Genomic DNA, 12358 nt, shown 5'->3' with positions numbered 1-12358 from the left:
AAAAAAATTATAAGGTTACAGAGCTACTGGTTGTTGTTATTTAATAGGCTAATAAAGAAGCACTTATTACTGTATTACAAGCCTTATAAAATACATTTTAATAATTTTATTTCAATATAATTTGTTTCCTTTGCAAAGCTACATCTTTTACTTTATTTTCTCATAAGGGATCTTAGGCTTCACTATACTGAAAAAGGAAAAAACAAGTTATAAACCTCTTTAAGAGACCCCAAAATATTTTTGACTTTGTAGGCCATAAGGTCTTTGTTGCAATTCCTCAACTCTACTGCTACAGTGCAAAAACACTCACAAACAGTAAGTACTTGAAAGACTGGGACTGTGTTTTAACAAAACTTTCTTTACAAAAACGGGTGGTGGGCTAGATTTGCCAACCCCTGAACTACATTGATCTTTCTAAGACATAAAAACATTCATGTCATCCACATAAAATTTTCAGTGGTTGCCTGAGCCCTGTATAAATATGACTCCAACTTGTCCCTCCTGTTTTTTTTCCTTAAACTCCCAACCAAATACTTTCAGCCAAACGAGCTAGTTTTAGTTTCCTGCACATATTACATACCTTCTCTAGAGTTTCAGATATACTACAGCCTATACCTGAAACATCCTCCATGACAAATTCTTACCATCCTTCAGGTATCAGTGTCAATCACCCAGTATAGCACACTGGTTAAGAATAATACAGGTTCTAGAAAAGACTGAGTTTAAATCCTAGCTCTGATACTTAATAAGCTGTCGGACCTGTGCATGTTAAAATGTAATAAAAATGAGCAGTCAGTTTGGGCACTCTGACCACCATCATTAATAACCTACTTGCCTCATGTCACTAGAGTTTGTTTTGCTATTAATAATAACTATATCAAAAACACTGTATTAAAAATAAAATTCTTAACCAAAATCATACAAATTACTAACCTGCTGATGGAAGTTCTTTTTCTCCAAGAGAGCTAGCGCTGTCAGAAGACAAACCCTGATCATCCTTACTTTCCGAGGAATGATGTATTTCATCCTCTTCATCTGTTGACACATCAACTGTTCTGGATTCTAACAGGACATTTTAAAAACATAATGAGAGTCAAAATAATGGAATCAGTAATTGAAAATCTGAACAACACATGGCATACGTATAATATGGTGTTTTAAACCTACTCCACATATTAAAGTAGACTTATTGATCTTCCTCCAACTTCCCATCTTCCTTAAACAACTGAATGATCTACTAAGTGTACAAAGATCCTACCTGTATTATCTAGGCATCTAATAATATATTTCTAAAAAGATTTAATGAGAAGAGAGAAGCAGGCATTATAGAAAAAAAAAAGAGACAAAAATTGAATATTTAGAAAAGTAATAGAGAACAAGTAGAAAAGAAAAACAATAATGTATACTATGTGCTAGGCACATTGAAATCTGTTTTACATGACTTATTTAATACTCATAATTCTATAAAGTAAATGCTATTTCTGATGAACTAAGGATGGAAAGGATAAAGAATACCAACACAATGAGTGGAGAAGCAGGGCTTTCAACCTAATCCCATCCAACTCCAGAGTTTAGGCTCTCTTTAGAGTATGCCATAGTTCAATGGCTGGTAGTAAGAAATATTGTAAGGAGCACTTTGGTCAAAATTAAACCACGGGTTTATCTTTTCAGTGCATGATTTGGGAAGGTCACACAGTCTGTTAAATTGAATTAATCTGTTAAATATAACACCGAGGTAAAAACCACAGGGGTGTTGTGAAAATTCAGTGAACAAAATAAAGGAATTCTTGGCATTATTGCCAAGAAAGGATTTGTTAATCCACAATAAATTTGCACGTTTATGAGTAATCTTAAAACATAAGATGACATAGTACTCATTAATTTTAATTTCTACCTTAGTTAGAAGACCTACATACAGTTCAAAAAAGGCTAGAGTAAAATCAAAACTTAAAATATAGCTGCAGCTCACATCTTTCTTAGACAACTGCCATTTATGACAACCCATACCTGTTTCCAAAGTGGATTAACACCAAAGCAGTGGTTCTCAAAGCATGATTTATCAATCCCTGGAGGTCCTTGAGACTCTTTCAGAGAGTCTGGGAAATCAAAACTACTTTAATCACAATACTAACATGTTATTTGTTGTTTTTGCCATGTTGACATTTATCTAATGAAGCAAAGGCAGTGGTGGGTAAAACAGCTATCCCCTTAGCATGAATCAATTTGTAGTAGCAGTTACGGTATTTTTCATCACTGCACACTGGCAGATAAAAGCCAGTTGCTCTTCATAAAGTAATTAAAAAATTCTTATTTTATTAAATTTTGACCCTTGAGTACAATTGAGTGTTTAATATTCTTTGTGACAAAATGGAAGCATGCATAAGGCACTTTGTTTGGCTGCATCTTGATATGTTAACGGCTGCCTTACGAAAAAGCATTTGTGTGACTGTGCTGCAAGCTGAACTAGACATTGTTTTTAAGACATTCATTTTCTTCAAAGAATGACTAACAAACAGTTATTCAGGCATGGCTATCTTACATTTCCTCAGACATGAGCTAAGTTGTACCTATCATTTCCAGAGTAAGAGATTTCAAGTGAAAATTAAGATTTTGAAAAACCTATTTTCTACTGTGAACCTAACAGCTTTCCAATACTTAAAGACTGATTAATCAGTGGTAATACTAAGTAATTTTTATTTTTCTTTTGGTGTTGTACAATAAAACGCTCCAACGTTTGCAAGAGCTGCAAACTGAGGTAATGAACTTTCCAAATAATGCAAGACGTTACCAATTGTGCATGAGTAAAAGATCCAAAGTACAAAACAGAACAGAGTTTTATTTATTAAATTTAACCAAATTTAATCCTATGGTTTAAGATTACATGGAACAGCTAACTTTTAAGAATGGTTAGTTTATTACTCTTTGAGCTTTGTCATATTAAAGCACAACACCCTCAATGATCTAAAAAGGCTATTAAGTATTCATCTTAACCATGGATCTGTCAGAGCCTGTATTTTCTTCAAATTCTTCAACCAAAACAACATAGCACAACAGATTAAAAGCAGAAACAGCTATGAGAATTCAGCTGTCTTCTATTCATATTTTGCCAGATATTAAAGACATTTGCAAATTGAAAACAATGCTACTATCCTTTTTGAGAAATATTTTTTCACAAAAATCTTCTGTCCTTACAGGTAACAGATTTTTTAAATAAATTAATACATTTGATTTTTGTTTTTAGTATGGTAAATATTGATAGACATAACCTACTGAAACAAAAGCTCTTTGGAATCCTTAATCATTTCTAAGAGTCTAAAGGAGGTCCAAATACCAAAAAGTTTGAGAACCACTATTCTAGAAGGCAAGAGAACACACAACTCCTGACTTCAATTTTCATCTACAAAATTTAACCAGAGAACAGAGACAAAAATAATGGAAACTTTAGACAAATAGAAGGCCACAAGGAAAACCAAGAAATCACGAAGATCATAAACCTGGAGGATAATCATGTTACGTGACATAAAAAAGGCAAAGAGAGACAAACATCTCACGATCTCAAATGTGTAATCTACAAAGGTGGAAATCAGAAATCACAGAAGCAGAGAGTCTCCTAGTGTTTAGCAGGGACTGGGGTTGAGGGTGGTTGGGGAGATACTGGTCAAATAGCACAACATTTTAATCAGACAAGAGGAATTCTATCCTACAACACAGTGACTAAAGTTAATAACAATGCACTGCATACTTGAAAATTACTAAGAGTAGATTATTAAGTGTTCTCACCACAAAAAAGTATCTGAGGTAATGCAAATGTTAATCAGCTCCATTTAGCCACTGTAGACACATTTTGAACATCATATTGTACACCGTAAGTATACACAATTTTTCTTCTCAATAAATTAAAAATCACTTTGATGAGAATAAAAAATAGTAGGAAGATTCAGATCTCAAGACTAACCAAAAACTGTATTCCTCATTAAGCTACAATTCAAACTCAGAGTAGCACATTTTATGTAAACAACTTTAGGCTGCCTTAAACCTGTATTTAAGAACTCAAAGGTACTTCAAAATGACAACACTATATTTAACACCATTACTGGCAAAATCTACAGTGTCATGAATCTCTATCATGGTCCTTCGTGTTGCATATATTATTTTTATTAGTTTTTGCAAATAATTGGTTAAAAAAGAAAACAAGCAAAGGGGGATATTCCAGAACCTCGATTCTGGCTAAATGTTTTCAAGAAACGTAAGTTGGGCAAGGGCCTAAAACGTACATATAACTTCTGCCTACTTAATAAATTACTGAACTCCGCTGTGACAAGTTAGGTTCTTCATAAACTTCGATGACACAGTTACCTAGTGGAGTCATCTGATGGTGAAAACGAACTTCCAAACTGTACGGGATTGCTTATTCTCCCCTAAGGAGTCCAAAAGCCAGCCGCAGGCAGCGGTCAAGTGCTCGCAGGCCAGCTGTTGACTCGCTCACTACCTTCAGGACGTGACTGCATGGCTGGTGGTCGGTAGCAAGTTACAGAACCCCTAGAGAAGGATCCAGAGACCCCGCGGCCCTTCCCGCCCCGTGCCGTCACCTCCCCGCTTCCCCGCGTCACCTTGGACGCCCGAGCCTTGGTCCGCGCGGGGAGCCGCTTCCGTGGCGCGGCGGGAGCTCGCCCAGACTCGGCCCCGGCCGCGAGGCCCCCGAACCCGGTGGGGCCGTCCCGCCACCTGCGCGCGGCCTCCTCCAGAGGGCGGCCCTTCCTCCGCGGGGCCCGGGGCCGTAAGTTCCCTCGACGTCCCAGGCTCAGCAGGCGACTCCTCAGCGCCATCGCTGTCGCTGGAATCGGCCGCGCGCCGCCGAAAGTTCCTTGTCGGTCTGTGAGCCATGGCTGACGGCCCAGCGCCCTAGTACCCAGCGCACCCCAAGGCGGAGCTTCAGCGCCGGCACCCAGCGCGCGCTCCCGCCCCGCCTGGACGTCACGTGCGCGCGCCCGTGCCGGAGCCTTCTACTTCCCGCGGCTCCGTGTGCGCCTGCGTGCTTTGGCTCCCGGATCTAGTGGGTTGGGTGGTTCTCTGGGGCCTGAGTGTGGCGTCCGGAGCGGCAAAGCGGTCCCTTTGCCAGGTGAGGTTGCGGGGACTGACACCTAGAGAGTTCCAAGGCGTCTCCGGCTGAGTCCCACGGAGAGCAGACCGTACCTGCTCTCCTTGCGCACACCCTATCCAGGAGTCAGGCGTTATGCTTTCCGTCCTGGACTGGAGCCAAATCCGTTGTCTTTTTTTTTTTTTTTTTCTTTCCTGAGAGAGAGCCCCTTCAACCAAGATTTAAAACAAATGAAACCCCAGTAGTGTGAGGCTCGGGGTAGAAGGAGATGCCTCTGAGAGCAAAACAGTATAGTCTTTACGAAAACAATGCATACAGACGAGCAAAAATCAGTGACTTCCCCCAGGCCGCAGGGCTTCAAGAGAACCTCATTAAATACTTTCGCCCTTAAAGAAAGTATCTAAAAGCAAAAAAAGTCTATTGTCAGAGGCGAATTTGTACTATACTCATTAAGCTGTGTCTAGAGAAAGGAAGCCTCTACCATGAATTTTCAGTGGTTGACCCCCTTGGTAAACTGTTATTTGGATGCCTCTGACTGTCTACACTGGAGCAATTCATCCAGTTCGTTTATCCCTCTTGGTACAGTTGGTTCCATGCTCAGCTAAGTTTCTGCCTCTGCTTTGGAGTACAGGGTGTTCCAAGGTCTTCACAGAAGTGGATATTTTAAGGGATTAAATTTCCAGACTCTCAGTTCTGTTAAAAGGAAAACCTTAAACAAATTAATTTAATAGATTTTAATTGAGCAAAGGACGGTTCACAAATCACAGACCCCCAGACCAGAATAGGTTCAGGGCAGCGCCATCGCAGCCAGCCACCTGGTGGAAGATTTATGGATGGAAAAAGGAAAGTGATGTATAGAAAACAGAAACTAAATATGGTCTGAGAAGGACTCTGTACTTCTATATTTGAATCCTTGTGGAGGAATGTTTACCTAACTAAACAGTGTGAACCCCCAAAATTCGAGACGGGTCTCAATTAATTTAGAAAGTTTATTTTGCCAGGGTTAATGACACGCGCCAGTGACACAGCCTCAGGAAGTCCTGATGACATGTGGCCAAGGTAGTCAGGGCACGGCTTGACTTGATGCATTTTAGGGAGACATGAGACATCAATCAATATATTTAAGATGTACGTTGGTTCCTTCCAGAAAGGTGGGGACAACCCAAAGCAGGGAGGGGGTTTTCAGCTCACAGGAAGGTGTGAGACAAATAGTTAACATTATTTTGAGTTTCTGATAAGACTTTCCAAAGAAAATAATCAGAATATGTATCTATCTCAGTGAGCAGAGGAATTACTTTGAATAGGATGAGAGGCAAGTTTTGCCCTGAGCAGTTCCCAGCTTTACTTTCCCCTTTAGCTTAGTAATTTGGGGGCACCAAGATTTTCCTTTCACGACAGGTAGACAAGATTGAAACCCTAATTTAGAAGTAAGCACGTGTACCTAGCTCAGTCTTGGCCAATCTCAGCAGCCATACTTCAATCACTCATACACTGTTGAGTGTTCAAACAGTTCAAATGAGGTAAACGCCGACCTGTAACCATTCCAGCTGTTTCTGCACCTCACTTCTGATTTCCGTACATCATTTCACTTTTTTTTTTTGGTCTTTACATTTGTTCCGACCACTAAGCATCCCTGGAGTCTCTCTGAATCTGCTATGATTCTGGAGGCTGCCGGATTCATGAATCTTTCATTGCTCAATTAAACTCTTTTAAATTTAATTCAGCTGAAGTTTTTCTTTTAACAGAAGTGAAGTACAGAAACAGCCAGATTAGTTACAGCTTACTGTTTGCTTTATTTGAACATGGTTTGAAACAGTTGGCCAGCTCTGATTTGATAAAAGTAAATGTTTGTGTTTGGTACAACCATGGTGTATTGGTAAGAGGGAGTTGAGAGGAGTGTCTTCTAAGATTTGGGCTTGTGCTAGATTTTAAGGAGAGCTAAGAGAAGCAGGGCCAGATTTGTATTGTATAGTGTCAAAGAATCAGTAGGTTGCAGTTTCTTTACACATCCAGTTAGGTTCTAGTTCACTAGGTAGGGAGAAACCTATAGGCTGAACTTAGAATATGTAAGGAGGCAGCTTTAGGTTAAACTTAATTTAACAGCTTCCATATATATTCTTTGCTAAAACTGGTTTGGCTGAGAACCACTGTATTCATGCTGTCCTTCACAAATATAGTTTTCTTTTCTTCTTCCAAAGGAGAGGCATAATTCTGTGTTCATCCTGAATATACTAAAGTACATAACGTGTAAAAATCTCTGCAACATCTGACATTTTGTTGTCTAGATGACAAATAAATAACTAATGTTTTCATTACAGTCCTCCTGCAAACCAGGCAGTTTCCAATGTTTTGCTTTCAACAAAATTGGAGGACCAAATCCAATGGTCAGCTGACCATTCAAAATAATTTTTGATGATGAATCAATGTGATTTTTGCATGCAATTCAGGAATTCTAAAAAATGAATGATATTGAAAAGACATACTTTTCCATATGTGGAGAGTTTTCTCAGTGCTTACATAATATAAAATTAAAATTTAATAGTATAATTGACAATGAATAATAACCTAGCAATAAGTAATAGCTATCTATGGATACATGAACTAATATGGGAGGAGCTGTATTTGTCATTAAAAGACATCCCTCCCTCCCTCTCTCTTTTCTTTTCTTTCCTTCCTTCCTTTCTTTTTCTCTTTCTCTCCCTCCCTCCCTTCCTTTTCTTTCCTTTTTTTCTTTTCTTTTCTTTTTTTGACAGAGTCTCACCCTGTTGCCTAGGCTATAGTGCAGTGGCATGATGTCTGCTCACTGCAACCTCTGCCTCCCGGTTCAAGTGATTCTCCTGTCTTAGACTCCCAATTAGCTGGGATTACAGGTGTGCAGCACCATGCCTGGCTAATTTTTTGTTTGTTTGGTTTTTTTTAATAGAAACAGGGTTTCACCTAGTTGGCCAGAGTGCTCTCTAACTCCTGGCTTCAAGTGATCTGCCCATCTCGGCTTCCCAAACTGCTGGGATTACAGGCGTGAGCCACTGCGCCCAGCCAAGAGATGCATTTTCAACAAATATTATATTTGCTTAAAAAATTGTGATGTATTTATAGTGTGTTAAGTGTACCTATTGTTGAAACCACCAGTTAAAGGCTACCGAGAGAATACCAAGTCAAAGTTGGATTTCTTCAGCTTGTCCAAGTAGAGGAGAGCACAGACCAAGGAAACCATGGGGTATCGGTAAGAGGGAGTTGAGAGGAGTTTCTTCTAAGATTTGGGCTTGTGCTAGGTTTTAAGGAGAGCTAAGAGAAGCAGGGCCATATTTGTATTGTATAATGTCAACAAGCTAGATAGTTTAACAATTGGGTACCTTAGTAATTCTGTTGAAGAAATGAGAAGAACAGAGGAAGGAAGTGGAGTTTGGATGTCATTAGTAAGGAAAGTAGCAATCACTTCAAAATACTTCTTAGAGCTGCAGTATGGTCTTGACTTCCAGCAGAGCTGACTTTCTCATTACTAATAATTGTAAAGATAACTAAATCTAGGATGTATGTATACATTTTTATGGGAAAATATAGATTGATCAATGAAGAACTTTCAAATATAAGCTGATTATAGATTTATGAATGAAAGACTTTCAAGTATCAACTATATTTTATTAGGTATAATGTTGTAGGGAATAGAAATATGAATTCAAGGAGAAAAAGCAATGATGCAAATGGTTTGTACATTTATTAAATGAATGATACTGAGTATTAAATAGGTTTATACATTTAAATGAGTAATATAATTTTTTAAAAAATAAGTCCCAACATGTACAGTACACCAGAAATTACATTCTTTGCAAATGTCCAAACTTAGAGATGTCTACCTAAAAAGACACTGGGATAGTATATTTTTTAAATTCCTAAAACAGTATACATGCAGAAAGGTATGAAACCACCATCACAGATGACCATTACCAACTCTATCTTCTTTATACTGACTATGGATGCCCCAGTTGCTCAGAACACATTTCTTGGGCAGTCTCATAGGAATACTATTTTAATAATTGCTTGGAGGATAGAGTCATAGATAAAATAGGGATTGCAGTACGTTTTAGGGGGTATACCCAACCAATAAGCCAATTTGCCTCCAGAAACTTCTCTTCTATTAGGTTTCTATAGCCAGGTTCACCTCCTGGAACATGGCTAGCAGGGTCAAAAGAGACACTGCAACCATGGTAGATGGATTAGAGCCTTTCTCTAGGAATGTCTGAGCTATGAAATACTCTTTAAGTGGTAAGCTGGAGTCGGCTCTTGTGGACTCTGGACAGCTGTTTGCAAAATGTTCGGAAATTGTAGGAGCCAGATGTTTAACACAGTCATCATTAAACATTGAATTATATAATTTACTTAAAGGATATTATGAATAACAGTAATAAATCCTCAAAACTCATCACTTCCTTTTACTACTAACTCTTACTGTTATCTATGCTCTTGAGGTTTATGTCTACTGTATCTCTATGATAGAAATACTATATAATGTTGAGCTATGGCACACCTGTAACCAACTCCATGTTTGGTGGTATCATATTGGCAGCTTGAAATCAGCCATAATAGGAGTACTTATGCCACATAAATTGGAAGACCTTACAAGTCCGGGTGTTTCTCTCAGATATCCAGTCATTAAACATTTACCATCATATCACTCACTTCATCAAAGGAATAGAGAAAAGGCAAACTGTCTCTGATTGATCTGGCCCCAGAATTCTTTTTTCTTGACTTTTCTCAATTAACTGATACTTCTTGATATAAATTTGGGAAATTATCTGATACAGTATTATCAATTATTCACAATTTATTATTGTCTTATGAAGAGAGGCTTCTCTTTTTAAATGCAGGTAAAATTAGATAACTACTACTTGATGTTTTTCTTTAGAAAATTGGCAAATGATGTGCAAAGGGTATTTCTCAAGAATAGAGGTACTTGTGATATCTGGTATAATAGCTTCCTACCATGGGCCAAGTGCTCCTTGTAGTTAGAATAAACTTTAAAGAATGGGGATGGAGAAGTGGGTTCCATTTGGTCCAGTGCTTTTCAGATGCCATCTTTCCATGCAGAATTCCCAAATCCTACCATGGATGCTACTCTATTCTTTCTTAGCAGAGGAGGACAGCTTTCCAAATTACACTGTCAAGCAGTTAATGTAAAACCAAACAGGAGAATAAAACTGGAAAACAAATCACTCTAACTTGTTAAATGCAAACATGTTAAAAGATAGATGATATATAACAGAAATAGAAAGAAACAATTCTACTATTTAAAACATAAATCAAATATTTGTTCTAAGGGAAAGAAGTGAGAATTTCTCTGGGTTTTACCTGGATGGGAGAGGATGAAATAAAGAGAACTTATTTAATAAAGAGAGAGGAAACCTGAGTTTTCTCCTGTGTCCCTGGGGAAAGCAGAGAGATGACTCAGAGAGATAGTTGCCAGATTTAGAAAAAATACAGAATACCTGGTAAAATTTGAAATTCAGATAAAAAAGGAATAGCATTTTAGTATAAATATGTCCTATATAATATTTGGGACATACACGCATGGTAGATGTTGGAACTCTAGGGTAAAGATAGGTGTGAAGAATTGCAAAGTGTAGAGAAAAACTTCAGAATCTGAGGTGGAGGGTGGGAGATGGCTGTAGATCTGGAAACTGAGAGAAATCAGGGTCAGTGAGACGTTCCCAGTTACAGTGGGGAATGGGATGAAGTGCTTTTAAGATACAGTACAGTTTTCTTCCAAGGGTTTAGTAAAACTTGCTCCAAATAGTCTTGTTTTTGTTTTTGTTTTTTTTAGATGGAGTCTTGCTCTGTTGCCAGGCTGGAGTGCTGTGGTGTGATCTCGGCTCACTGCAACATCCACCTCACAGGTTCAAGCAACTCTTCTGCCTCAGCCTCCCTAGTAGCTGGCACTACAGGTGCGCACCACCATGCCCAGCTAACTTTTGTATTTTTGGTAGAGATGGGGTTTCACCATATTGGCCAAGATGGTCTTGATCTCTTGACCTCGTGATCTGCCTGCCTTGGCCTCCCAAAGTGCTGGGATTACAGGCATGAGCCACTGTGCCCAGCCTCCAAATACAATTTTAACATTGGTGTTCAGATTGAAGGAGTTGGCAGCTGAAGTCAGGTGGTGGACGAGGAAGAGCTGGTGGCTCCACGATTCTGAACTGGGGGTGTCAGAGTACATGGAGTGGATGATAGGAGAGAAGCAGGCTACTGAGTGTGCTGGCTTAGGTGTGGCTGTGAGATAGTCCCTTTCCCTAAATGTACCCGAGATGCTGCAATTTTAAAGGACAAGGTGTTCTACGGAGTTACATATGGGCACAGGAAAAGGGCAGTCAAAGAACAAAACTGTATTTCTTCAAACAGCTTTTCCAGATACCTGTATTTACCACTGCTGATATAATTTCTCCTTTTCATTAATACTAGGATTTTCACCACACGCCCCCAGCCACACCAAGCAGGTAGAGATAATGCCATATCTTTTTATTTGCCCTACACTGTATTTATTTATAATATTAGCTTATTAATTAATTGGCTGATCATTATGATAGTTTATATTATTCCCCCTTTATGTCATTTAGAATTGCAGAGGTTAAAATGGGAAAAACTGGCATATAAAAAATTCCCAACTTCTGGAAATCAGTATTATATTTACCCAAACAGACTCTTTTGTCCCTAAAATGAAGTGACATTTTATTCAGCTTGTCTTCCCATTTAATGGTGGATTCTGAGCTCCCTCTAGTGAGAAATGTGCTCCTTATAGAAGGATTGTATCAAATAATCTCATGAAAATTGCCTCCTTGCTTATTATAGAGCTGAGCAATGAATATATTTTCATTTTAAGCCAGGCTCTTTAAAACTTTCTTAGAGGACAGAATTTTTGGAAGTCATGTATATAAGTCATTTTTTAAATTAAAAATTACTATGGAAACACATTCATACAAATATGAAACTGTGCTTTCATTTTTCAGTATCTATTTTTTAAGCTCTTTCTATGATAGGAACCCTTTGCTGGGACCAGAAGGTCACGAAACACACGGGGTACTGTTCCAAAGGTGGCATGAGGAACCACATTAGCCCTAGGATCTGATTTATTGGAAATTCTTTATGATATCTTGTAATCTCAAGTATTGAGAATTTTCTCAAAATTAGATCCTAATCTTCAGAATGAGTAGATGTCTTTGAGCTGTCACTTTTATGTGACTGATCTATTGATTAAGTGTCAGATACCCC

The 12358-nt window shown here is 38.5% G+C and overlaps 1 protein-coding gene and 1 long non-coding RNA gene across 11 annotated transcripts in view; one reads left to right on the top strand and one right to left on the bottom strand.

Moving 5' to 3' along the window:
* GCFC2 (GC-rich sequence DNA-binding factor 2) overlaps positions 1-4954 on the bottom strand; it is a 40436-nt gene extending 35482 nt beyond the window's left edge. For all 10 annotated transcript variants that reach the window (XR_012517259.1, XM_010333407.3, XM_074397758.1 and 7 more), the window contains exons 1-2: positions 4611-4954; positions 934-1062 (exon numbers count right to left, since the gene is read on the bottom strand). Coding sequence is in view for 9 of the 10 variants with exons in the window: in XM_010333407.3 (XP_010331709.2) it covers positions 934-1062; positions 4611-4884 (403 nt within the window). In the remaining variant the exon portion in view is untranslated. The remainder of the gene's footprint in view (positions 1-933; positions 1063-4610) is intronic.
* Positions 4955-5049: 95 nt separating this feature from the next.
* Positions 5050-12358, top strand: part of LOC141584291 (uncharacterized) — a 405949-nt gene continuing 398640 nt past the window's right edge. Inside the window, exons 1-2 of the long non-coding RNA XR_012517253.1 lie at positions 5050-5119; positions 10917-11037. This is a non-coding gene — a long non-coding RNA (uncharacterized LOC141584291). The remainder of the gene's footprint in view (positions 5120-10916; positions 11038-12358) is intronic.

This window comes from Saimiri boliviensis, chromosome 1 (assembly GCF_048565385.1).
Source record: "Saimiri boliviensis isolate mSaiBol1 chromosome 1, mSaiBol1.pri, whole genome shotgun sequence".
Lineage (NCBI taxonomy): Eukaryota > Metazoa > Chordata > Mammalia > Primates > Cebidae > Saimiri > Saimiri boliviensis.
This window is presented reverse-complemented; position numbering and strand designations above follow the sequence as displayed.